The sequence below is a fragment of the Indicator indicator genome, chromosome 19, assembly GCF_027791375.1.
Source record: "Indicator indicator isolate 239-I01 chromosome 19, UM_Iind_1.1, whole genome shotgun sequence".
NCBI classification, from domain to species: Eukaryota; Metazoa; Chordata; class Aves; order Piciformes; family Indicatoridae; genus Indicator; species Indicator indicator.
The window spans coordinates 5,863,364-5,890,807 of NC_072028.1; the positions used below are offsets into that span (position 1 = coordinate 5,863,364).

At 42.6% G+C, this 27,444-nt stretch overlaps 1 protein-coding gene across 2 annotated transcripts; it reads left to right on the plus strand.

Annotated features, from left to right (window-relative positions):
* Positions 1-121: 121 nt before the first annotated feature.
* GAN (gigaxonin) lies at positions 122-27,413 on the plus strand. 2 transcript variants are annotated; one of them, XM_054389804.1, is made up of 11 exons: positions 122-288; positions 13,759-13,909; positions 14,721-15,071; positions 15,783-16,000; positions 16,911-17,032; positions 17,519-17,631; positions 18,667-18,816; positions 19,100-19,236; positions 19,709-19,837; positions 26,338-26,447; positions 27,232-27,413. In XM_054389804.1, the coding sequence occupies exons 1-11, from the start codon at positions 122-124 to the stop codon at positions 27,411-27,413; spliced, it is 1,830 nt and encodes a 609-aa protein (XP_054245779.1). The 2 variants fall into 2 exon arrangements, with proteins under 2 accessions (XP_054245779.1, XP_054245780.1); XM_054389805.1 differs by having other exon boundaries at positions 13,795-13,909.
* Positions 27,414-27,444: the final 31 nt, after the last annotated feature.

Below are 27,444 nucleotides of genomic sequence, written 5' to 3' on the forward strand. Positions count from 1 at the left end.
CGGAGGCCGGCGGCCGGGCGGGGCGGCGCGGGGAGATGATGTCAGCGGCGGGCTGGAAGCCATGGTGTGAGGGCAGTGATTGAGGCGGCCGGCCCGGCGCGGCTCGGCGCGACCCGGCAGCATGTCGGGGCCGAGCGCCGTGTCGGACCCCCAGCACCCGGCGCGGCTGCTGCGGGCCCTCAGCTCCTTCCGCGAGGAGAGCCGCTTCTGCGACGCGCACCTGGTGCTGGAGGGGGAGGAGATCCCGGTGCAGAAGAACATCCTGGCGGCCGCTAGCCCCTACATCAGGTACGGTCGGGACGGCGGCGCGGCCCGCACCCTGGCAGGGAGGCCGCCGGGGTCGAGATCGGGCCACAGCCGCCACCCTAACCCCAACGAGCGACCACTCGGCGGGGGGCGGCCGGGGGCGCCCGCTGCGGGCCGTTACGGTTACATAAGGACCGGGCTTGGCTGCTTGTAAGGACGAAGAAGTCAGGGGAGGCCGGCGGAGGGGGTCGGTTCGGGGCGAAGCGAGCGTCTCCTGCCCTCCCGGGGCTGGCCCCGGAGTTTACCTGAGCGTCCTGAGGGAAGCCGCGGCCCGGCGGGCTCCCCTTTGCTCTCCTTCCCGCCCTCTGCCCGTCTGGAGCCGCAGAGCGCTGCCCCCACCGCCCCGAGCCCGTCCGGAGGAGCGGCCACGCTCTCTGCATTAAACCGCTGCGTTTCCCAGGTTTCAAAGGCTGCTTAACCGACCGAGGAAGCATTCCCCGAACAGCTGAAGCGCTGCCGAGTGCCGGGCGTAAACAAGAGACCCGGAAACCCCAAACTTGTAAGGCGTGCGGGGCCAAGGGGCGCGTCCCGCGGGCAGCCGCTGTGCCCCTGCCCTGTGCGGAGCTCTGGGAGCCGCGCATCGCTGCAGCACAGCCTGCTGCTGCCTGGCTGATGCTGGGCTTTGTGTCCCTTGGCTGCACCGAGTCAGCACTTCGGGATTTTTTTTTTTCCTCCTTAATGTCTTTTAGCAAGACAGAGCTCTAGGTGGTGGTTATGGATCTTGAAGTACATCAGCTTTTAAATTAAAAAATATCGGTTTGTCTCCCCATCTCTTGTTCCCCTGTGCTTGCACAGTATCTAAGAACAGAACTCGGAAATTGCCAGAGGTACCACAGCCGGGCCGTGCCAGGAGAGCTGCCTGCTCTTGGCAGTGGGTGTCAGCAGCATGTGCAGTCACAACTAGGCAGCCTGACAGCGAGTGCTGGGGAGGACAGGCTGTCTTAGCACAATCATGGTTTCTGAGGTGCACCAGCAAAGAGTTTATCCAGCACTGCATTTCCTGGGAAATCCACTCTGTGGAAGGTTCTGCTGCAGCCGTGGAACTTCTCTGCATCATATTCAGTGGTGATGAGTTCAAAGTTAAGAATAGCTTCAGTGATTCCGTAAACTACACTATCACCTAGAAAGGTTGGACCAGATGATCCTGGCGGTCCCTTCCAACCTGGCATTCTGTGAATATACCCCCCCGTAAGATTTGTATAGCACATATCTGCATGTTGGAGGGTAAACAAAAGGTATAAGCAGTTTCTTCCAAAATGTTTCTATGTCATTTGTCCTGTCGTTTGCAGGTGACAAAGACATTAATTTTGCCTTAGCCTGTAAAGCAGGATACTCTCCAAACAAGTGCAGCCTGCATCAAAGTCATATTATCATCTGCTTTTTAGGCAATACGATATTTTAGGGTGACCACTGTAGTACAACAATGTTTCTAGTATGAAAATAAGTTAAAAATAAATAGAATGTGAGGTTGGTGATTAACTTTTAAATGGGTGTTGATAGATGACAGACTTAAAGAAACAGTTCCCTGCACTGGTTGAACTCACAGAGCTGAGATACAATGTGAACAAAAATTGCCGGAGAAGAAAGATCAAGAGCCACAGAGCCTGTGTACTACTAATATTTTTTTTCACTGCTTGTCTTGAGAAGCAGTTTTGGAAGATTCTGGTGAAAGACAAATGAAAGACCTTGAACTGAACTGAGCCATTGATCCAATAGTCTTCAGAATGCTTTTTAGATGTTTGGTCATGGTATTTAGATGACCATGACCATTAGGGTTGAGAAGAGTTGCTCTAGATGGAAGGAGGTCATATTCCTGAACAACTGCTGTTCTGCTGTAACAGAAAGATGAGTTTACAGGAAATGTGCAACTTTTCACTGTGCAAAAGACTGCTTAAATAAAAGATACTGTAAATTATTCTGTGGAGAAATACATTTTCACATCACTTCATCTCTCTAAAGAGACTTTAGAATCTCTAAACAGACTCTAAAGAATGTCCAGGGAAAACGTGAGTTAAGCATGCTTGAGGATAGGAGTGCCAGACACAGCTACATTAGCAGCAAAACCTGTAGTCATTAGACTTGTGGTTTTTTTAAACTCAGAATTGCTCAGGTTCAAATCCCATGAAGGAACTCATTAGGTATGTGTGAAAGTAGGTTAGGAGCATTAATGTATAAATATTAAGTTTGTTGGTGTGGGGTTTGTTTTTTGTTTGTTAGGTTTTTTTTTTTTAGGCTTACTCATCATTTCTCCATGGGCTTGCAAGATGTAAAGAACCAAAGCTGCATGTACCTAGTTCTTGTATGGCACATTAAGAAATGTTTTTGTAGTATCTACCTTTGCAGAGCCTAGTTTTTTACCTGCTGCCTATCTCTTTTGTCACTCCAGGATCTACCTCTTAGTCCAGCTGTCCTTCACTTTGGGTAGAATTGGTCAGGTAGGTTGCCAATGTTGGAGCGCTATGTTTCCAGCCAAGAGTGATATTTCAGTGACCCTTTTTGGAGATAAAATTCATGTCCAGGCTGTACCTAGTCTGTACAAGTACTGTTTAACTCACATGTTGGTTTTTCAAGTAAAAGGATCAGGTTAGATTTCTATACAAAGAGTTATTGCAGGAGACGTAAGAATTCTACTTCCCTGTTTTTCAAGGGTAGATGATTCCAAAGCATGCTCTGGTACCAGAGGCTGTTGCACTCTCCAAATGCCAATTGATTTGGGTCACTCTCACTTGAGAAATTCCCATATAAAACTCAGAATAATCCATTAAATAACTTCAGGAGTAAAACTTGGAAGAAAATTGAGTAGCTGTATGAAACTTGTGAGTGAAGCAGTGGAAGTGTGAGTTGGTGTGGTGTTTTTTGGTATCTGGCTGTGTCATTGCGTATTGTGGCTGTGGGCAAGGCGGTGGGCGAGTTCAGAAGCTGTAGGGTTTGCATGAATGCTTAGTTTAGGGTGTGAGTAGGAAAATAAGTAGGCATGGACTTTCTGAGGGGGTGGTTGGGTGTGAGCAGAGTCTGCATGTGCTGAAGGATTTGTGCAGCCACAGAGAGAAGCATTACCTGTTTCTTAGTTTTGCATGGAAGCAGTTTGGCTAACTGGGTATGAGTAGGACACTTGTAAATTATAGTGATGTGGCTTCCCTCCAGTTATTTGGCAGCTAGATTATCCATGCTGCTCAAAAATGGCAGCCTCAGTGGGGGAGGTCGGAAGATGTGAAGGGGATGAAGAAACATGCAGAAGTGTTACTGGGGTTGCAGGTCCCATCTGCCTTTCTAACCTGGAGGCTAGCTTCTGCAAGTCCAGGAGAAAAATAAATGTGTGTTTCATGAAGGATTTTTCAGTCTGTGGGACCAGTAAGACTTTTAAATTTTGTGGTAGTTTGATTCCTGAGGTCTTGCCTCAGCTGCTTAACGCCAAGTTTGTTTTGAGGGCAGAGAGATCTGGGGTGGCTGTGTGATTTCCTACAGAACTGCCTTATGTGTACAGGTTTATCTAATCTCTCTGTGTGCCCCTGGAGCAAATCCTATCATTTACAAAACACAGAAGTCTTCCTGCATATCTCTAACATCTTGTGGTATGTTCCTGAGCCTGAGAAAAGGAGGATTCCTCAGGAAGAAACTCCCATAGGACGAAGCATGGCTTGGCTCAAAGTGATGTTGCTGTGCATCCCAGAGAAGCTAAATTTGAGCCTGGTTGGCTCTTGATGTTCTCCTCTGTAAGGAATCAGCCAGGAGGCTGTGCTTCTTTTTAGCACTTTTTGCTCTGGTGTAGATACTCTTCTACTGCCTAGGTTTGGTTTAGTTTATCTAGTTTGTGAGCCTGGTGTAAATTACGGTGGCATAAGAGTGCTTTTACCAGAACAAACCATGCTTGCACAAGTAAAGTTAGGCTGAGTTGGAGCATATATCCACAAACCTTTTATAGGATAGAGTTGGTCCAAGTATTCCTGGTATCCTCTGTGGTAGCAGCAGATGTTCTCATCCCAACAGATCTGTCACTGCCTGGCATGAGTTGTTCCTGGCCAGCTGAAACTTGCAAGTCCTAATATTTTGCTGGCTTGCCGTCTGCTTGCATGTATGGGAGGGAGCATGTGGAAACTACCTTAACAAAGAGGGTATTTAAACTCGAATTCTTAGATGAATTTAAACATTGTTACACAGGGATTGTGCTGCTGTATTGGAAATTAAATTGAGGCATTTCTGATTTGTCTTTGGTTTTCACACATCTGCGTGAACAGATTACAGATAGATGGATGTATTCTGTGCCATTCACTGAGGCTTTTCTAGCTTGGTAATGAAGCAGTAACCATATTTTCATTTTTCCAGCTGAGCACAATATAGCTAAACAAAAATAAAAATGTAAGGTTAAGTTCACATTAAATCCCGCTAACGTGTAAACAGATATACTTCTTGTGAGTGGATTTTGGTCAGAGATAACGTGACAGCATTTGCATCTTCTCACTTGGGCTGTTCAACCTTCTGACATTCCTGAAACACTGCAGGCTTTGTAAAACCCTTTCACAGCCACAAAACTGTAACTGCTCTGCCAATGTCAAAATAGACTTCCACAGAGATGTGGTGGGATGTTCCCCCATCACAGATCTCCTGTCCTATCCCCTGTGGGCTGGCACTTGGAGCATTTTGAGCTGTTGTGACACTGTGAGAGCCTGGTCTGCTGAGACATTGTCCTTGTGTAAGTGTGCCTGAGAGCATCCCCAAGTGCTGGTGTAGAAAGTGGAATGGGATGGGTTCTGCAGCACACTGAGAAAGGGTACTTGGCGGTTTTTGTTAAGTGTGTTAGACAATAAATATGGTAGAGCAAAGCAAGGTGGAAGCCAATGTGTGGCAGCAGCTTCTGCTGCTTATTTCCTGACAGTTGTTTGAGTTTTATTGACATTTACAGAGACTTTGTATAGTGTTTTAAGACTTTTTTGATTTGTGACTAGTACTGAAGTGGCCAGTGTAAACCCGTGCTGAAGTTGGAAGATACCTGTCAGGACCCAGTGTTCTCTGGTTTAGCCAAATCACGCTGTGCTTGTGCCAGGGCTTGGTTCCTCTGAATGGGGCATGCAGGACAGTGTTCTGGTCACTGGGCCACAAGAGATCAAGGAGGGCTCTAAACCTATGTCTTCTTTGAGATTTCTTATTATGAGAAGTTTTTCTGGCAGTTTCCTGAGAATGGTAGAGGCTGCCCTGGCAGGAGGAAGTTGGGAGCGCATGAGGCCAGATTTCCCTTCCAGACTTTTAAAGCAGATTTTTAAATTAGGTGTAGTTTTGTTTTTTTTAAAAAAAGTGAAACTACAATGTCACATGTGATGTTTTAGTGGTAACCAAGTTGTAAAGTCTCTAACTTGAGAAGCAATTGATCAAAATAGTTGCCTTCTCCAGAACCTCTCCACCTGACGTAACTCAGAAGTGCCTTCGATATGTGCTGTGTTCGGATGAGTGGTTGAGGGACAACAGTAATAAAGTACATTAAAAGCTTATGATTTAGAAAGGGATTTAAAAATCACTATACCAGGCTTGAATGAGGAGTTGTTAATTATTTTCCTGTTCCAACAAGCCTCTAGAGATGGCCTGAAGAGAGGAAGCAATAGGGCTCTTACCCAGCTCAGAATAGTAAGAAAATACAGTTGGGCTGCTCCTACATGTCAGGCAAAGGGAGAGCTGGAAACCAGAACACCTTGTTTACTCAGGAGAACCTGGATTAGGTGTCTTGTCCTCTCTTTGTATGTGAAGACATGCAGTTCATCCATGGGCCTGATGCAAGAGGCCAGTTGGGATGGAGAGAGGTGTGGCAGGATGGAGCTGCTTGGGATGTCTGGATAATTTATACTCTCTGGGTTACCTGTATTAATTGCCTTCTTTGGCAAAACTTTTATTGTTAGAAGACCCTTTTTTATTAAGAGTTTTTCTTGCACACTTTACAATGAGTTTTGTGGCTGTAACAAGGCTGCTCTGAAGGTGCTTGTGTCTGGAGAAAGGTCTGGAGTTGATGAGTCCAGACCTCTTGTGGTTTGGTTTTTCTTGTTCTTTTTTCATTGAACCTGTTTTGTTTGTGTTGGTCTTGACAGCAGTTACAAGAGGAACTTCTTCCTCGTGTGGACTGACAGATGTGAAAAGTAACTAATGGCTGTGAAGAATTTGGCTCTTCACTCTCTGTTCAGACTTCTTATGTCACTATCATACACAGCTTTCTGTCTGTCCTGGTACTGAGTACGAGTGTAGCATTACCTGTACATAGGAGAGTCCCCAGTTTTGTGTTTATCTCTCCTATCTATGCAACTGCCAAATATTTCCAAGAAATTAAAACAAAAAATCACTGTTATGGACAGCTCCAGCATTGCTTGTCAGGAAAATCTGTTCTTAAACCACGTAGTTAGTAGCTGGTGTATATCCTCAGGCAGGTTTACAGCTGAAAGACAACTAAGCTGCCTAGTGTGGCTCTTGTTATTGTTTGTGGACACGGTTAGTACTCTGAATTGCAGATTCTTCCTTCTTGTGCTTGTGAAATCCACACTCCTGGTTCCTTTTTCCCTTGGCCATGTCATCTCCTTCTGTGATGGTCTTGCAGATCTCCATTTTCTATCTCCTGGCACATCCAGAGTTCTGGTACCCCCCTGGATTCCAAAGAAACACAGTTCTTGTCCCATCTTCTAGCTGTCCCATGATACTGCTCGTGCACTTGTCATTTTGTCCATTCAACTTACCAGCAATGATGAAAATTTCTCTGACTCCCCCATGAGCTGTAAGGATGAGTGAGGTGTAAAAACCTGATTAAACCAAGTATTCTCAGCAGACTCATTGACACTTTACAAATAACGATTTTATTAAGTCACAAGAATATTTGGAGTGTTAGAGACACGCTACACAACATTGCATCTCTTAAATATATTTAATGGCAAATTTAACAGAATGGGTCTGGCAGTGTACAATGCATTTTTGACAAGTTTAAAAGCAGAGTTAGTAAAAAATACTTCCCTTTGCAAACTAAGACACACGTCATTTCTTAGTTTAAAACTGTATTCCAAAAATGTCTTCCTTTACTTTCAGTCCCAAACTGCTGTAGCACTGATGGTTAGTAGAAAGCTAAAATTTCAGCTGATGTGGGTTGGAAATCTCATCAATTGTCTGTTTAGTGAGTGAACTTGAGTGTCATATGTAGCACAAAAATGGCACAAATGTGTTTACATATTTAGTTACTTTAGAAGATATTTTGATTAATATTCCAGGAATTAGATTTTTTCCCTCCACTTTTTAAAAAGAAAGAAAGAAAGAAAAAAAACCAAACAAATCACCTTTCTAAATCCAGTGGCAGGTTTTTCTAATACAGGAAGGCTTCATGTGAGAAGAGCTGGCCAGCTGACTGCTGAATCAGGTCTACTTGCCTGCACTCATAGATGAGGCTGAGCTCCACTTCATGCTGCATTCAAGGTGCGTGAGATGAACTATTGGTGCCCAGCAGCCAGCTCAGCGGCATTGCTTGCGGTCGCCTTGTTTGTAAGCTCAGCTGGTACAGTTGGTTGGTTGCTTTCCAAAACCAACCAAAACTAACGAAATGGCAGTTACTTAACTGGGGCTGAGAAGCTCCACGGGTCCATTCTGGGGACTGTGTTTGTCAAGCGTGTGTTCTGTCTACTTAAGGCTAACCCACATGTTTAGGCAAGACGTGCTGGTTGAAGGTAGATTTCCAATTCAGATTACAATCTAGCTTGGGATGAGCTCAGTGTAGTCAGAATAGCTTCGGATTTTCAGGGTAAACAAGCACTTAATTGAGCAAAGCCCATGAACCCTGTACCTGTCCCCAGTGCTTTCTCTTTCTGAGGGGAGAACCTCTGTATTTTTGCCTGGCTTCAACTTTCCAACAGATGAAAAAAAGTTAAAGTTATTCCTCATTGTTTCACTTAAACCAAGCAAAGCAACATCTGCTGGATTTTGTGCTGAGCTGTTAGATGAACTACTTTGCCTTGTATGTCTCTCCTCTTATGATTATCTGTAACTGCACCTTCAGCTCACAAGAGGCATAGCCAAAATCCTCTGAGAGCTGGCACCCTTTGCAGGGTGTGGTGAGGACTGTCTTTTATGTGTGGTGCTAAAGGCCAGGGTGCGACCTCAAAGAATACCTTCTGATTTGGTTGTAAAATATCTTTTTGGAGGATGGCAGTGGGTGGAGTGAACTGCTGCATCATGTTCTTGTGTCTGACCTGTTTAATAATGGGATTATTAAGGGGTTTTTTTACATGCAGAAAGACCATGGGAGAAAATGTTGCAGGGATAGAGGCAGACAGATGAAAAAAAAGTCCCACTAAAATGGTCAGTCTGAAGTAGAACTTAGATTTAACATGGAATGCTTGTACTTGAAAGACTCAAACCTACATAGGAAGAGCAGCTCAGGGGGAGATTAAATTGACCTTATGTTTGCATTGAAAGCAGAGTTTTAATATTTTCTCTTTGCTGATGCAAAATCTCAAAGTACTTCATTGTCATTTATGGGACTGAGTCATCCTTGTGAGCGTGTTTTAGGTTTGGTGCATGTCGTTGCTGGAAACATTTGTTGGAGGTATAACTCCATTTTTAAATGCTAATGCTGCTGTCTGGAGAAAGCCAAAACAGTGGTGCAGCTAAAGGATGTATCATCAAAACTCAGTTTTATTACTCTTCAGTTTGTAAGGATGGCTTTGCTACTCTAATACTAAGGTTTGCTAGTGTGGCAATATTGGTTAAGCTTGCGTAGTCTAACCCTTACGGTTAATCTGGAGCAAAATCATTCATTTGGAAAGACTTGCCCCTTTCAAGAAGATGAAGTGTTTCCCTCTTGCCTCCTGCAGTTTGGTTCCTGACATTGCTACAGCTGTGTAAGTAGGTCAGCAAACTGTGCTGCTTGCAGTGCGATGACGTGAGAGCAGGTAAAAGTTTTGGGTTGCTTCAAAACTAATGTGTCTGTCTTTTGTTCCCCAGATTTTTCAGTTGTTGTTCACTGTAAATACCATAAACCTGCTTGAAATGAATGTGGTCTCCAGCACTCTCCTGTACAAAGGTGCAATCTTTGCAGACAGATGTCTTCTTTACCTGTTGGGGTACCAATATACTGGCACTCTAAGGATTAAAGCATTCCAAGAGGTACACTGGTGTTCTCTGCTTAACTTAATGCCCCTGTTATAGAAACACATCAGTTATCTTTTCACGACAGTTTACAAATAAGGCAGAGGTTTTGAAAATCAAACTCTCCCCACAGAGTGAGGTCAGACTCAGGAAGGCAGTTACCAGTGGTGGTTGAATTCTTTGGTTTGATTTTCATGTTGTTTGTTGTCTTGTTTAGTTGGGTTTTTAACAATTATTATTCCCCTGCCTGTAAACCATCAACTGTAAAAGGTAAGAAAAACAAGTTTTCAAAGACATGGACCCTTCTCAATATGCTTCTCGTGCATCTTGACTGTCCCATAGCAGTGCTCTTGCAGGGGCTTGGCCCCAAGGTTGGAAGTGTGACTGTATTTTGCTTTGTCTTCCTCTTAAAATGAGAGGTAGGTTGGAAGATGCATTTTAATTTTAACAAAAACTGTGGACAATCTTAGATTTATCAGCTGTATTGGTTTGGTTTTCTTTGTGTTTATTTTTTATTTTAGTTATTTAAATCTGCTATATGGCATGAGATGTAAATTGTAACCCTGGCCCTTGAGTCCCTGATTTCATTTTAATGATTTACCTTGCTTATATCGTTGTTTACGTACACAGAAGAGGTACTGGATTTTTTTTCCTTGTTCTGCCTTATGTGGTGTCATCTGAGATGACTCATTAGGGTTGTTTTCCTTAAGTGACGTGGAAGAGCAGATTCTAAATTTGTCATACAGGCACACAGCACCAAAACACAACGAAACCCAACTGTCCTTATGCTGCTTGCTCAAGGTGTAGTTTGTGCCAAGCAGTTTTCCTGACCAGACAGAAGAGGTTGAAGTAGATGTTATGCATTTGTAGAGCACTATTTATGTTACTGAGAGTAATTTCAACTTCACAGAGATTATCTTAATTAAAAAAAATGGAAAAGATTATTTTAAGACATAACAGAGTCAAAATTAAATTACTTAAGAAAATAGGACAAAGTTGCTTTGTTTTGTTTCCCCCAGCTCTGTGTGTGCCCCAGCTGTGCTGTGCTCCCAGCTAATGGCTTTTCTGGTTGGTTGGGGGAGTTTTATTTCCTTCTAGATCTTGATGTTCTGGTCTTTCATCTGAATTAAGGAAGACTGAGGCAGCCTTTTCTGCTGCGGTTTGGCAGCTTAGAGTGCTTTTAAAGTAATTAGAAATGTTATTAGGAGTAGGAAGCTCTCACATGCATGTGCTAGAAGGAGCTGTCCTGCAGCTGGGAACATCTCTGCACCTTGGATTGCTATTGCCACTTCCAGCTTTGTGCCACACAAATCACAGGCTGAATAAATCACCATGAGGAGGAGCATGCTGGAAAGCAAGCATCCTCGTTCCTTCAGTACTGACAGACTGCAGAACCTGTACTGAAATATAGCTGGACCCTTGTTTTGTAAGGTGAAAGAGCAGGGTTAGATGTTCCATATGTGATGTCCACTCTTTCTGAACTGGGAACTGATGTGTTTTGAAACTTCTTTGGTTTGTTGCATGTGTGGTGACAAGGATGCCCGGAGCCGGATTTGCCAGCAGGTGTGGGTGCAGGTAACAGCTGATGCTGGGTGATGCAAGAAGAGGCACGGCTCCTTTCTCTCCACTTACATACCTCCTACTTCTTTCCCCTCTATCAGCTTTCTTTCCACATTACGCTCACAGTTTTCTGTCTTAAAATTTCCAGCCCCAAACCTGTTTATAATATGTCCTTGGATAACTCTTTTCCTCCCTTCTTCCCAACAGCCGGTAGCTGTCCTGTGGTACTTGATGTGAGTGACAAGGAGTACCTCCAGCTGCCATTTGCGAATGTTTCTCCTGTCATAGCTCAGAAATCTTGGTACCAAAATAAATAATGTAGTTGTTTATTAACTAATGAATTAAATTTGTGTGACAGGGGGATAATTGCTACTTCTCAGGACAGGTGATAGGAGCAAAGCTTAGTCTGAACTGGGATGCAATTGCATAAGGCAAATGTTCACCTACATGCAAGCATCTCTAACTCTGAAATCAATTGATTTGTTCTCAAGGTTATTTTTCTGTGTTTTGGGCTTGCGTCAGGTTTGTTTCCTTTCAGGTTAAAAACTGTTGATGCCTGAAAAAGTACACAGTAATTAGAGCATCTAGATTGATAAGACCCAAACCCTCTGAACAACACTTGTTACCAGGAGGAGCCAGTGTAAAGTCCACGCAATGAGGTGATTTAGCTTGGGTGTGTACAGGTGATGCTGAGATGAAAGTTAGTGATAAATAGCTCTAGTTCTTTCCCTAAATCTCCCCATTAGTGCTGGCATGCAACATGTTTATTATGTGCCTTACATCTGTTTTAAGCCATGCAATGTGTTGACCTACCTAGGTTCTGCGTGGATACTGCAGTGTGTTTGACCATACCAGCTACTCACAGCTGAGATACAGATAACCTTCTGACTGTCACTTTTATGGTGAAGGAAGCCAAACTACAAACCTCAAAACATTTTGTGTTAAATTAAAACATAGTTTCATTCCACAAAACAAAGTGCAGCTTTCATTACAAACCAAAAATCCTCAAACTTGAGTGCAGCAGCATGATGAAAATTTGAGGTAGTTTGGACGGTGCTAAAGAAGCTTTGGCACTGTGTTAGAGCTGAGGACAGGTGCTGCTCTGTGTGGATGTGCTTTCATTCATCTGGAGCTTGTAGGCATGGAAGACACGCATTCCAAATGGGCAAGGGTGGCAGGAGTTGAGCTACATGTTGTACAGTATTGCTTGGGCTGTGTATTTGGGGTAGGAGTTTCCAGCTGGCAGGCTGCACACCAAGGCCTGCTGTTGCGGCATGCGCATTGGTAGGAGTCGCGGACGCTGGGTAGAGAGCAGGCTTCGGTTTTCTCATCTCCTTCCAACTGTTGGGCAAGAAACAATTTCCTAATCCATCTTATATTGTTATTATTTGTATCGTAACTTGGGCTAGGTGCTGTACACACACACAGGGTGAAACAGCTTGGCTTCAGACCTCGTATGCATCAGGGCAGTGTTGTCTCCCAGGTGTTCTGCTCTCTGACAGCACAGGGAAGTAATAGGAAAACAAGGCCACAAATACTAGTAACTTCAGGGCTAGAATTACCATCTTGACTCACACTTAAAAATAGCTCCTTACAGACTGGGATTGGATTTGATGTGAGTTGTATCTTCTTTTGTGAGAAACAAATGTATTCTGAGGTGACTGAAGCAGAATCTGCCCTTAGCCAAGTCCTGTATTTAGTTAAGATGAGTGTGGCTAGCAGAAGACTGTGACCAACTGGACACTTTCAGCTTGGCAAAGCCACAGCTTTTCATGTTAGGACTTGAATATAAAAATGTTACTAAGACTTTAATTTTGATGTGCTGTGATGTAGATTTCTGTTTATACACAGAGGTAGTGGCACACATTTTCTGGCCTTTATATAATGTATTCTTTGCTGCCTAAAAAGTGGGGGAAAAACCTGTTCAAAATGATCTTTTATTGGCTTTCATGGTTGTTTTCACTAGACAAGAGGACACTGCTGCCTTTTGAACACTTAACAGTTGTCTTTCCTGGAAAAAGTGTTAGCACTAACAGATGATGGAAAGCAAAGCTGTTTGCTGAATTGTTGTTGTTGTTGTTGTTATTATTATTATTATTATTATTATTATTATTATCTGCTCATCTTTTCCCCCAGTCCCTCTCCATTCTGTTCAAAGGCAGATCAAACTGTTCCTGGTATTTTTAAAGAAATTGCTCATAAGTGAAGCATCCACTGATGCAGATGAATATTTAAAGCTTGACTGAGCAACACATGGGTTCTTTCCTTCAGCTGTGAGCACACAGCCAGGCATAGCATTAGGCTGATAACATCATAAACTACACAAAATGGTAATGCAGTCCAAATATTTCTGCTGCCAGTGTATATTCTGATCACATCTGCTCACTGTAGTTACTTTTTTTTCTTGTTACAGTGTTTTTATTTCTTTTGTTTTGGGGTTATTTGCCACCTTTATCAAAGCAAATTCATGTGTTTCATCTGTCAGCAGAGCTGCTGTTCTGTTTGAAGTTTTGATTGAAGTTTTTGAATGCTTGTGATGAGTGAGCTGGGAAAAAAATTACTTTGGCTCTTTGATGCCAGGGGTAGTTTGCAAGGTATTTGTAAGGTATTTGTTCAGTTTGGAAATGTGATGAATGCTATTAGCAACCATACATACATCCTTTTTCATGCTAATTCTGGAGACAATTTCCACATCATACTGTAAGGTTTTAGCATCTCTGTTATAGCTGCAGTGACCCACAGCTACTATTTGTTTCTTCAAAGAAATGAGAGCAAGCAATGTCCAGATGTGAGTTTTTTGCTTTTCTCTCTTCTTTTCTCCTCTTTTAGAACAAAACTGAATTATAATCCTCCAAAGGATGATGGCTCAACATACAAGATTGAACTTGAAGGGATATCTGTTGATATCATGAAAGAGATCCTAGATTACATCTTCAGTGGGCAGGTATGGTATTAAAAAACCCCAAACAACTAGGGGGAAATTGATCTGTTCAGCAAATACTCTAGGTTTGACCTGCAAGATAAACCTGTCAGGGTTTAAAGCTTTGTGTTAAAATGTCATCAAAGCCATGTGTCACACTGGGGCTGTGCATGTGAAGCAGAGTCAGTAGGCTCTGCTCTTCTCATGCTGTGGGGGAGGACTCAAAAGAGTCAATGTCAAATGCTTCTATTAACATTTGTGGCTACCTTCAGTAACCTGCTTTAAAACATGCAGTCTTGGACAGCTGTAAAAGGGAACTGGTTTGATAGCAACAGAGATTGAGAACCCATCCCTCAACCTTACAGTATAGCAGGCATCCCTCATGCCCAGCTTGTTGCTGACAGCATGCCCCTTCAGCTCTTTGTGTGGGTAGCCTTAGCAGGAATTAAAGTCTCTGTGTCTGGTTTATTCAGAATCAGACTGAGATTGCTGAATGAATTTTACTTTCAGCAGAAAAAGAAGAGGCAGATATGGCTTGAACGTGCGTTTTAAGAAGTTATTTATCACAGCAAAATTCGTTTTAGATTCCCAGATGAGATGAGGAATTTTATGGTTACCTCAGAGGCAAAATGCTGCTTGACACCTTCTGTCAAGCAGATGCCTTTCCATCCCTGTGCTAATTTATAAACATGTAGTACTCATATTATTGTTTGGTACCTTTTAGACGGGCATTAATACTCCATTTTTCGGCTACTGAGAGTGAGTGTAATGAAAGCAGACATGTCATGAAACAAATGAGTGATAGTAGCTATAACTTCTAAATTAATTCTTGCAGATCAGGCTAAATGAAGAAACTATCCAAGATGTGGTACAGGCAGCTGATCTCCTGCTGCTTACAGACTTAAAAACTCTCTGCTGTGAGTTTTTAGAAGGTTGCATAGCTGCTGAGAACTGTATTGGTATTCGGGACTTTGCACTGCACTATTGTTTGCATCATGTTCACTACCTTGCCTCAGAGTATCTGGAAACTCACTTTCGAGATGTCAGCAGCACAGAGGAATTCTTGGAACTGACTCCTCACAAACTGAAAGAAGTGCTGTCGATGGAAAAGCTCAATGTTGGAAACGAAAGATACGTCTTTGAAGCGGTGATTAGGTGGATTTCTCATGATCCAGAATCCAGAAAGGTCAGGACATCCAGGTGTTGATATTTTGAATGGGATCCAAGTCCGTGTGTGTTTATTCTAGTCGGTGGGAGCTTAAAATAGGTACATTTCTTTCAGGGGTGGTCTTCCTTTCGTGGAATTAGTTGAATTTTGCATGCAATGCAGGTAGCAGGGTTACAGTAAAAGAGTGAAAGCTATGTTGATTTATCATAGAATCCTAGAATGGCTTTGGTTGGAAGGGATCTTAGAGATCATCTACTCCAACCTCCCTGCCATGGGCAGGGATGCCCATCAGCTACACTCAGCTGCTCAAGACCTGATTGGGCCTGGCCTTAAACACCCTCAGTGAGGAGGCATCCACAGCCTCCCTGGGCAGCCTGTTCCAGAGTCTCACCACCCTTGTACTGAAGAACTTCTTCCTAAGATCCAGTTTGAACCTACTGTCCCTTACCTCATCTACTCTCTTATTTAGTAGTCATTAAGGAAAGAATGTATCTTTTTGGCATTTCATGATACAGTCTTGTTGAAAACAATTAGCACATGCAGTGTAGCTTTGAAGACTTGATTCATTTGCTCAGTAACATTTGGCTGTAGATTTTGGTACAGCTGCCCAGTATCAACAATACTCTTTTTATGTGTTTGATAAATACAGAAGCATCTGGGTGTACAAGTGCCCTAGTGGTGCTGTGTCAGGTTTGGGGGATTTGCTGGCATTTCACCCTCTCTCTGTAGGTTCACATGAAGGATGTCATGTCAGCAGTGTGGGTGTCGGGCTTAGACGCGGCGTATTTACGTGAGCAGATGATGAGCGAACCGCTGGTACGGGAGATTGTCAAGGAATGCAACAATATTCCCCTCACACCACCCCAGCAGGGAGAGGCAATGCTGGCCTCCTTCAAGCCCCGGGGCTACTCAGAGTGTATAGTGACTGTTGGTGGAGAAGAACGAGTGTAAGTATGAAGTGACATCACAGGTCGCCAGGGCTGGTAAAAACACAGATCTTGAAGCGTTCATGGCACGCCTGAAAACGCAGCGTGGAGAGAATGTGTGCACCCAGTGGGCTTGTTACTCTGTCATTTGAGTTTGGTTTTGAGTTGGTCAGACACACCTGAAATATCTGTGAGAGTGAGTCAGCAATAAGTAGTTATTTTGTGACAATTTCGACTTGTAGCAGATTGAGGGTAGGACATGTTGTTTGTTCAGTGAGTGTTGGCTGGTTGGTTTGCTTTTTGTTTTTTTAAACCTTTACCCAAAATAAGCTCAGAACATTAGAGAAACAGTTTTCTAATGATCTGAAAAGCATCTGTAGTTAGTCATTAAAATAATTAAAAAACCTGTCTTGTTTGTAGTAGCTCTAATTCCAGAAAAGGTCATTATTGGTGCATCTAAAATCCAGGTGAAAATTCCTGTTGCACACAACAATCTTTTTCAGTTTTTGAGTACTCCCTGCAGCAGAGATGGGGGTATGTCCTGTTTAAATAAGTTTAACACTTAGATGTTTCCTCTTTAGAGAAGTGAATAAAATACTCAGATAATATTTATCAGATCATTTTGTGAGTTGCTTTACTCAAACATTACTAATACTCCCTGTCAGTTCTTTTTGATCGGTTCAAAGTTCCTTCTTAAAAAATAGTATAGGCACACATGACACGAATGGAGTGCATCTGCTTTTTATGCCTCCAACTCAATCCACACATATATGGTTTGGGGGTCTTCTCCTTACCAGGGAAATACCAGGCTTTATGATTATACATTAAAACCTGAAGAAGGAAGCTTTGGACACAAGTTGTTAACAGTGAACTCGTAAAACTCTGTCTTGTCTTTCTGTTTTTGTTTGTTCCTTCCCCACCCTGTGTTCAGATCACGGAAACCAACCTCAGTGATGCGGTGTATGTGTCCTCTTTATGATCCCAATAGACAGCTCTGGATTGAACTTGCTCCTATGAGTATTCCAAGGATCAATCATGGAGTATTGTCAGCAGGTAAAGGGGAACTTTGTATTTGTAAAGTCAATATTATGAAAACTTACCAGTGCCTCAAAATCTGAGATACAGCTTTATAATAATATTTTCCTTTGAGATTGACTGCACTGGGGTTATTTCTTGCTTCCCCTTTGTCTGCCCAAAACATTACTTAATTCTGTGAAAATCCCTGTCATCTGAGTGTCTTAAAGTCACTATTCCTGCAACATTTTGTGGGAATCTGCTACATCTGTCTCTCCAGGAGTATTTCATGTTTTAAGTAAATTCTGGTTGCTGCATCACTGAATATGTTGAAGAGTATCTGCAGGGGTAGACTTGATTCCAGATATAAGAATGTGCTTTACACTTCTGCAGCTCAGAGTTTGACCTGTGGCTGGTCTGAATCTGTTAGCAAATTCCAGGGTACTGCTTACCAGTCATGTTGTCTTGCTCAGCATAGAGGTGTGAATCCTTTTTTTAAGATCATGTTATGTTTTTGTTTTACAGAAGGATTTTTATTTGTGCTTGGTGGTCAAGATGAAAACAAAGGAACACTGAACTCTGGAGAGAAATATGATCCAGATACCAATTCGTGGAGTTCCTTACCACCAATGAATGAGGCAAGATCACTATCTGATGGGCTTTAATTTTTCAGTGTGGCAAAATGTTACTTTTCTTCTGCACAATTCTATTCTGGACCTCCAGTCACTTGCATCTTACCCATTTAAATTGTGCTAGACCGACTTCTGTTTATGTGCTGTTGTTACTCTTGTGGTCTGATACTGACTGCTGGATCTGGACAAACTAGACAGGGAAAAGCTAGCTGGAAAGATGAACTACAGAATTTCAGGAATTTCATAATAAATCAGTCCTATAGTATAATTAATATTTACTTTGTACATGGACAAAGGGGTTGGGCTGTGCAGAAAAGCTGAATGTGCTTGGCCAACATACAGAGCTTGGACGATACAGACATACTTAGGTTTGGTTTGAGTTAATCCTTCCTTCCTCAATTTGCATTCCATCAAAATATATCAGTTTATTGTTTGTAAACATATATCCTTAATACACCTGTTCTTAGCTTCTTAAGTCAGCACAGGCTGTTTATGAAAAAAATGTTGATTCCCACAGGACGTTCATCGTTACAGTCTCTGGTTGGCAAAGGCCTGCAGCTTTGGCCATTTTTCTAGTTATGATGCATGAATTTTCATGCTTACTGTGAGTAAGACTTGATGATACATTATGTTTCCCATTTCCTGTGAGGCTGAGGGTAACTGTGCTCCTACACACAAAACAGAAGCGTTGCCTTTTTGAAAGTAATTAGGCTGAGTTTTGCTGCTGTGGAGACCTGAAAGCAACATCTTCATCATGGAGACCACTGCTGTGCAAAATGAAATATGGCCAAGCTCTGTTCCTAGATTTCTGTATGGTCTCTTTTGACTTTTGCTGCCTTTTTTTTTACATACCCTTTGTTTGGTTTAGTTTGACTAAATTAACGATCCTATTCTAGAGTTTAGAACTTCTGTATTTAAAAACCAAAACAAAACTCAGGCACAATACCAATAACAACTTGCAGACAGATGTGCTGAAAAAGAAGATTGTGTTAGTTTATTTACAGCCACGTTTTAGTGTTGACTTTGTTGATATTCCTTTAGGCACGACACAACTTTGGTGTGGTAGAGATTGATGGAATTCTGTATATTCTGGGAGGTGAGGATGGTGAAAGGGAGCTCATCTCTATGGAGAGCTATGATATTTATAGCCGGACCTGGACCAAGCAGCCAGACTTGACCATGGTTAGAAAGGTGAGAACTATCTCATGTGTTAGCACATTACTTACTGCTAAGTAGTTAATGCCATATGTATATAAATCTTAGTCTCAAAATTAAATGAGGGAGAGCAGCTTCTTTCTTTATATACCAGAACAAAACTGTGGCTTGGACTTGCTATGCACAGCAGTGCTTGCCATGGATACAGAGAACCCAAATACATCCGTGTGTGTGTGTGTGTGTGTGTGTAGTTAGCTTTGAGGTCTTGATACTTTGGACTGGTGTGTAATTTTAGATGTGCTTTTCCTCTTTCCACAAGATTGGCTGCTATGCAGCTATGAAGAAGAAAATCTATGCAATGGGAGGAGGCTCCTATGGAAAACTTTTTGAGTCTGTTGAGTGTTACGACCCAAGGACTCAGCAGTGGACAGCAATCTGTCCTCTGAAAGAGAGAAGGTGAGTGAAAATGGAAGGGAGGAGCTAGATTGCTGCTTACAACCTTTGCTAGCCATGAAAATGGCTGTCAGAGGCCCTGTGAATTTGGCCTTGTCTTTCTGAATCATGGTGGCCTGAAGTTAACCTGGCTGAGCAAAGGTAACCATCCAAGCAATAACTATGAATTTAGTAGAAATACATTCCTGATGTTACAATTAGTACTGCCTTGATGCAGCAAAATGAAAAACAGAAATTGTAGTTTCAGATTCAGATTTTGACCAAAGAGAAATACTTTGCTGTTTTGTTCTTTTGCATAATCTGAATTAAGTGCTTGCGATTCGTGTTCATGACTCATCTCATCTGGTTGAATATAAATGGGGGATGTGTGTGCATTCAAAAACAAAAAGTGTAAGAAAAAGGAGAGTTCAGAAGGCTTTATGAAATGATTTTCATACGTTGCTTTCTTTTTGTTTTTTCTTCTTTGGATTCTCAGATTTGGGGCAGTGGCCTGTGGAGTTGCCTCTGAGCTTTATGTATTTGGTGGGGTGAGGAGTCGGGATGACAGTCAAGCCAGTGAGATGGTGACGTGCAAATCTGAATTTTATCATGATGAGTTTAAAAGGTAACTATCTGCAGCTGTAAACAGAAAAGGTGTGCATTACATACTCCCTCTCTGTTCCCTGCACTTGCTCCAGCACTTCAAAGCACAGCAGATCTGTTGCTCATTTGGTCTTTTATGATCCAGTAGGGCAGTTTTCCAAAGGTCATTTTGCTGACAAGTGACTTGTCAGATTCCATCAAGACACCAAACCTAAAGTCCTGTCTTGGGTGCCCCTGAACAGGAACAACACCTTGATCACACAGGTGGTTTGCCTGGGTCTTCTCCTGCATCCTGCAGTTTCCCCAAGGGTAAAGTTCTGCTGTCCCTCACCCCTACTCATGCCCTAGGCTCCTTGTGAGTGCTTGTGGAGGAGTGTGCGTACAGGGATGCTTCTCCACGATCCAGTCCAGTCCAGGTTTGCATCTCTAGGGAATTCCTAAGACAGAGTTAAGAAGTTTCCTGTGTTTTTGTTCCAAGCATTTCTAGCTGATTGCTTTTTGAACCCCTGTGGCTTTTACCATAGGAAAGTCACTATGGCTGCTATACAATCCACAGCCACCTTGCCAAGCTCTGCGTGGCTGATCTCCTTTCGTTTGTTTTGAATCTGCTCCTGATGACTTAATTTGTTATCTCTTGGCTCTGATGTTGGAATCCACCTTACTACATGTTGTAACTATTCAAAATACTGCCTTAGAATTTTGTGTCTAGTCACCTTGCCTTCTGGTCATAATTGACAAGCTTTGATTCCTTCCTTGCTTTTTGGTTTGTTTTTTGTTTTTTTTTTTTTTTAACCTTGCATATAACTATAAATTGAAATATACTCTTTTTTATAAACTAAACTGAAAAAAAGACTTTGTGGTCAGATATTTCAAGGCTTGTCTCCACTTGTGGACAGTGGAAGAGCTGAATCTATCTGTATTACAATATGAAAACTGTAACCTGTATAAAAACACACAAAAATAGAAGAGTAGATGGAAGTTCATTATATAATTTCCATGCAAGACATGGATATAAAGAGACTTTAATTTCTGTATGAAGAGGTCTTCTGTGTTGTTCAAAGTGATGTCTAAATTAGCCATAATCAAATGAAGCTGGAGAAAAAAAACATTTAAATTGGTTATAGGAAGCAGACAGATAAGAAAGGCTATTGCTGCTGATGCTCTCGAGGGTTTTTAAGTCCTGGGGTGGTGTTGGGAAATGCTAAAAGCTGATTAACTTCTTGGCAGTAGGTCTTTGAAAGGGAAAAAATTGTGGAAAGAAGTGCTCCCCTATTTCCTACTTGCTATTTTTAGTTGATTTGCCTGAAATATTTCCAGGCTGATTCTGTTCTTCAAAGGGTGGCGTGTAGGAGCTCATGATTCCTTACCAGTGACTGTAAGCCTGCTTCACTGGTTGATACAGGTTGAGCTGTAACGAAGCAGAGTTTGAAAAAGCTTGGAGAATCCAGCCTGGGTGCTGCAGGTGAGTCCGTGGTGCCACCTGCTGACTGCAGCACAGACACCTGCCTGGGAGTACCCCCAGTGTGTGGTTTTGTGTCTTTGCTTGGTGGCATCTCAGAGGGGTTAGGTACAGAATTCAAATAAAATTCTAACAAAAATCCAGTTGCTTCAGGTGGTGTTGTAGCACTCAGTATGTTGTGTGTGTGGCACAGAGGAAGGTAAGGCAGCAGCAAGTAACCTGGGCTGGAGCTGCTAGAGGCGGCATGCGTTGAGGGCTGATGAGATGTTCAGCTTTTGCCTTTCTCCTCTGCCCCTGTGTGCAGAATTAAGCTTAGCAATGGAACTCTGCATAAATCGGTGCTCATGCTGCAGGTGGTTCACAGGTTGTGTGTTTTACTTTGGAAACGGAGAGAAAGGACAGTGGCCACTTCTGCAGCAAGTGCTGCTGGCTGGGGTTTGTGCTCTCTGCTTTGGGAGGCACCCAGCCCCGGGAGGCAGAAGAGATGCTGTGGCCAGAAGAGGGTGCAGTGTGACTGCATGAGGTCACAGCCCAGCTTGTGGGGGCTCACAGTTACACAGGTGTTTGGCACCCCTGGAGTGGTGTGCAGGATGGGTGCCTTTCAGAATGGCTGTGGCAGTGATTGAGACACCTGAACAGCTGTACCTGTGTGGAAAAGGGACAAAATGGCCACAAAGGGACTTCCCTTCCAAATGCAGTTAGCAAAAACTTCTGTCTGCCGAATATGGAGAAAAAAATACTTTGTTGTCTGGCATTCCTCTTTGAAGAAAGGTTGGATCTGGAAAATTACCATAATTTCACTATAATGGTGTTTCACAAATATCAAATGAATACCAAACAAAGGCAAAAATTGACTCTCTGGAAAACATGAGGGTATTATTTCCTGTGCTGATTCAGAAATAGCAAAAACCAAGTCTAAATCACTTTAAGTGAAGAATGAAAACTAAACTATACTTAAGTCTGTGAAAATGTTATGCTGAATAGCAGTGTATGTGTTTGATTAGTTCAGCAACTCCCCTTGCAGTGAGTATTGTGTGCTCTACTCTTGAGTCATGATACGCAGCAAGGCGTAAGTGCTGCTGTAGATTTTGCCACAGATGGACAATGTAGTTAGTGTGATATGTAGAGAGACTGATTCTTCATCTTAAACCTTATGCAGTGGCTACAAGGTGATTAGTGTATAATTGAAAAGTGCATTTATTTCCTCAGAAACTATTTCTGAAACAAAAAAAGGTGATTAGTCCCCTTCAAACCAGCAGCTCCAAAGAGTCAATGTGAAGGATGTAAATACCTTCAGACTCCACAGAGCATGGTCTTTTTGTAGTTACAGTGAAGGAGTAATACTGAACCCCTCAGAGCTGAAACACATTGACAGGGTATGTGTGGTTTAGTGATGGAAATCCAGAAGTGATGAGTTAAGATAGATTTGTGGAAGGAGGCATATGCTAGCAAGATCGTTTATCAGCAGTTGGTCAGAAGCACAGTGTATAAATTCCAGCAGTCTCAACCCAAAATTCAGTGTTTTTCTAACAGCTACATGTTGGCATTGCATACTTCTTAATGAGTTGCAGGCTCTTTCAGCTGTTCTTAAGTAAGTGCAGAACTCAGTCGTGTTCGTTTTTCTCTTTGAATGGAAAGAAATTTTTGTACTGTGAGTTCAGCCCTCAACCATTGTTAGTTTCCAGTGGTGTGCAACAAGGCACACATGTGTGATCTGCATCCATTCTCGTACCTGCCTCACCTCTCACCACCTGAGAGTACTGAGAAAGCAGGATCTAGCATTGTCCTAAGCATCCAGTGTCCATGAGGATCTGGTTTTACTTAGTGTATACGTCTAAGTATGTACTTAAATCAGTATATAACCATATTAATTCATATAAACCAGCATAATTCTTGAATTGGATCAAAGGACTGAAGCTTTACTTGTTGAGTATTGCTTGCTTTGCAGTAACTTGCTGCAGAATAACTCACAGTGTAGAGTCTTTCAAAATTGTTTTGTACAGTCTTTCAGAATTGTTATTCTTAACCACAGACTCCACTATAGACTAGGTGGGTGCTGAGATCTTCACACTAGCACCAAAATAAAGAGTAAGACTCCTGTTAAACTAGACTGTATAAACAAGTAATAAAATAAATCAAGTTAAGGCCACAAAACTGATCAGGGGGCTGGAACACATCTCCTGTGAGGACAGGCTGAGGGATCTGGGGTTGTTCAGCATGGAGAAGAGAGGACTCTATGGAGACCTAATAGCAGCCTTCCAGTACCTGAAGGGGGCTACAAGAAGGCTGCAGAGGGACTGTTGACAAAGGGTCAGCACTAAACCATGTCCCTAAGCTCAGGTCCACACATTGCTTGAACACCCCCAGGGATGGTGACTCCACTACCACTCTGGGCAGACCATTCCAGCATTTGATAACCCTCTCTGTGAAGAAATATTTGCTAATATCCAGCCTGAACCTCCCCTGGTGCAGTTTGCAACCATTTCCTCTAGTCCTGTTGCTTGTCATCAATGTCCCTTCCTCGGTCCAACCTCCCTTTCAGGGAGCTGTAGAGAGCAATGAGGTCTCCTCTCAGCCTCCTCTTCTCCAGACTGAACAGTTGGAGCTCCCTCAGCCCCTTCTCATAGGCCGTGTGCTCCAGGCCCTTCACAAGCCTTGTTGCCCTTCTCTGGACATGAGAGGACTGACCTTGATGGGTCGGTGTTGCCTTCTACCAGAGTGCATCATTTGAAAAATGCCTTTTTACATCACATAGGTGTATGGAGAATTGGGTGATGTCTGTACACAGAGTTTGGGTTTTTCCTTTCTGTGTGGATATTTGGGAGTATTTAATAGAGCACAAATTTGCTTTAGGATTCTTTGCAAGAGCTGCTGGTGGAGGTCTGTCCTTGAGCACAGCCACTGCTGCCTTTCACCGGTGGTCTGTACTGGGGTAGGCTTTCTTCTTCTTTTAACGAGCTCCCGGTTCAAAAGCATTATAAAAATTTGCAGGTATTGAGGGGGATAAAAGACTTCTTCAGAGGCAGTACCTGGTAAAGACTCCTTAAAAATACTCTCTTTGTGATCCTGGAACATCATAAAATAAGGAAATGCTTTCAGCAGTGTATCATTAGTAAGCTAAATAATCTTGTAATTAGGAAGATTCTCACATTCAGTGTGCAGGAATTTTGTTAAAAGAAAGTGCTTATGCTAATATCCTGAGAAAACTAATTGGCTGATAGCACTGTCAAGTGAGAGGAACATGGAGAAGATTTTCATTCACTTGGAATCTTCCTTTGCCAGCTGGTGTGACATGCCTGGAATATGTTGGTCCTGCATTTCATCTTTAGTTACTTCCTGCTTGAAAATTAAAAGGTTACCATCCTGCTTGTTAATTACAACAGTGTGGATGGATTATTTAATTTATATCACTTTAAGACTGGAAAAAGAAAAAAAAATCAGGATTCCTTCCCCTTTTCTTGAGTGGAAGCATATTTCAGTTTCAGAGCAGCCACTGCTGTCTGTGGTTACAAAGGTCCTGCCTTCCCCCCGCCTGCTCTCATGTTCGCTGTGAGCGGAGCCGTCTCAGGGAAGTACGCAAGAGTTATGTTCCAAGCAGTGTTTTCAAATTCCTGAAGATTGTGAATTTTTGGTCATGGTGTTTTTTCCATACTGTTCAAACGGCAGGCACAGCCCACATTAAGCTGGAGCTTAGTCAAATTCTGATGAAACGTGACTCCTTGCCCTTCCTGTCTTTGTTCCTTCCTAGTTTTAACTGCTAAAGCTGCTGTAAGCGTTCCTGAAAAGTTGTGTCTGTTTTTTAGAGTAAAAACATTGAGAAAGGTTGAGAACAAATTTTCACAAGCAGCTACAGATACTTTTAATATTGTCCTTCCTTGATGTGCAGTAGGAAAATGTTTGGGTCCCTCACTGCTGTTTTTTATTTAAAACCTGAAGCCTTGACTATGTATTGCAGACAAACCACTGAAGTTCACAGGTTTTGCAAGCTCAAATTTGATCAGTAGCTAGTCTAAACTCATCTGGTTTTTTGTTTTCCACTTCTTCAACAGAGTCCTATATTTACTACTTAAAAAAAACCCACAACCAACACACACACAAAAATTAAAAAAGCAAACAAAAAACAGCAAACCAAGAACAAACAAAAGAGGTGAGAGGAAGAAAGGAGCTGCAGTCTTCCTCCTGCATTGCTGTGCTGCTTACTGAGTTTTCATAATTGTAGCTAACTTGGTGCTAAAAGCAGCAGACACACTGGCTGTGCCCTCTTCCCACGGAACGGACAGGAAGCTAATGAAATTACGGTTTCTGAATCAGTGTGGAGGGCTTCTCCTTTTCTGTTCTTAGTTCATCTGTCATCCTCTATAGCAGCTACAAACCATTCCCTTGCTTTCTGCAGAATCTTAGTCTTTCAGCTAACTGCACAGACAAAATAATGGACAGCTGATCCTTTCACTTGGCTTTTTAAAAATTGATCTCCCTTTCCAATATAATGATATGCAGCAGCCTCTCCTTCAGTTCCAGAAGAGAGGCTTACATTGAATCATGAGTTAAAATGATGCAGAATTTTCAAAGGTCAGCAGTAGCACAGAACCATAGAATATTAGGGGGTGGAAAGGATCTCCAGAGATCATTGATTCCAACCCCTCTGCCAAAGCAGGATCACCTAGGGCGATTTATTTATTTCTCCAAGTGAAGACTATTAAGCTTATGTGCTTTTATGACTCTACTGATTTTAAGACAAAGCTGCCTAAAAATTTTCTCTGTAGGGAAAATTGACTGGCATAGCTGTTGTAGAAGAGGCTCTTGGTTGCCTGGTCTCTTCCAGAAGGTCACAGGGGCTGCCTGCAAGAGTGGAGCAATTCTAAGATGAAGTAACTTTAGGACAGTCTCCCAAGCTTCCCAAACAGCAGTACCAATTGCTTTTCCTGTTTAGGAAAAGCCAAGACTGTCCTGAACTAGACAATTATCCCAGCAGTTTTTATATAGCTAATTAACTTGTACACTCTGCTTTTGATTTAGAGATGGCTGAGAACCATCCTTATTTCTTTTATTATTCTTTTTTACAGGTGGATTTATCTAAATGACCAGAACCTATGTATCCCAACTAGTTCTTCCTTTGTGTATGGAGCTGTGCCCATTGGAGCCAGTATATATGTGATTGGAGATCTTGATACAGGTCAGAGTTAGAACAGTAACTTCCTGTTACTTGTCTTCTTCCACACTTTTAAATATGTACTAATGATAGGAGCAGAGTTTTTTAGAAGAAAAGGCAGGGGCTATGCTTTATTCCATTACAGTTGACTTCAGGGGAACTATGCTGGACATACAGAAATGCACAGGCTGGTTTTATGCATTGGAGTTCTTCAGAGCCATTCAGTGCTACAAGCATTTGGCTGCTTAGCAGTTTGAAAATCAGAAGATGTAAAACTGAGAGTGTGTCACTGCATTTGTCTGAAGAGAAGTAAAAATCTTAGTGCCTGAGGGTTTTCTCCCATCCTTGCAGTGGTAAGCAGGTGGTGCTGAATTTTGGAACATCATCCAGGTGTTCATATGGATGGGATAGGGCTCTTGGCTGTAAATCCCAACTGAATAAATGTGTGCTAATGAGCATACTCAATACTCAGCTTTCAGCATCTGGCCAGATGCTGTAAAAAACATTTGGAAGGCTGCATGCTTTCATGGCCATCTGTGCATATATGAGATTGCAACAAAATATATGAAAGAGCAAAGCTCCAAATGTGGTGGGTTTAGGTGGGTAAGAAGTGTCATAGGAGGGTTTTTGGACAAAAATTTCAACTTTTTATCCAGAAATGGATTTGTGTTTCTGTGCGTGCCCTTGTGTGGTTGCCTTTGAGAGGTTGAACGTGGGGAGAGCTACAGCATGTTTGAAGTATTCTAATAACCTTTTCTCTTTTTTTCTTTTCTTTTTTTTTTTTTTTTTGGTGCATGTATGAATTCAGGTACAAATTATGACTATGTTAGAGAATTTAAGAGAAGCACGGGGACCTGGCAGCGCACTAAACCTCTCTTCCCCTCGGACCTGCGCCGTACCGGCTGCGCAGCTTTGCGGATCGCAAACTGCAAACTCTTCCGGCTGCAGCTTCAGCAAGGACTGTTCCGCATCCGTGTCCCTTCTCCCTGATCCCGTGCTGGCAGTGGAGGAGACTGGAAGA

Excerpts from the sequence above, each read along its gene's own strand:
- GAN (XM_054389804.1), top strand. The coding sequence starts at position 122 with ATGTCGGGGCCGAGCGCCGTGTCGGACCCCCAGCACCCGGCGCGGCTG. Across the intron at positions 289-13,758 it reads GCCGCTAGCCCCTACATCAG|TTTTTTGCTTTTCTCTCTTC; the intron begins GTACGGTCGGGA and ends TCCAGATGTGAG. Across the intron at positions 17,632-18,666 it reads CCTTACCACCAATGAATGAG|GCACGACACAACTTTGGTGT; the intron begins GCAAGATCACTA and ends ATATTCCTTTAG.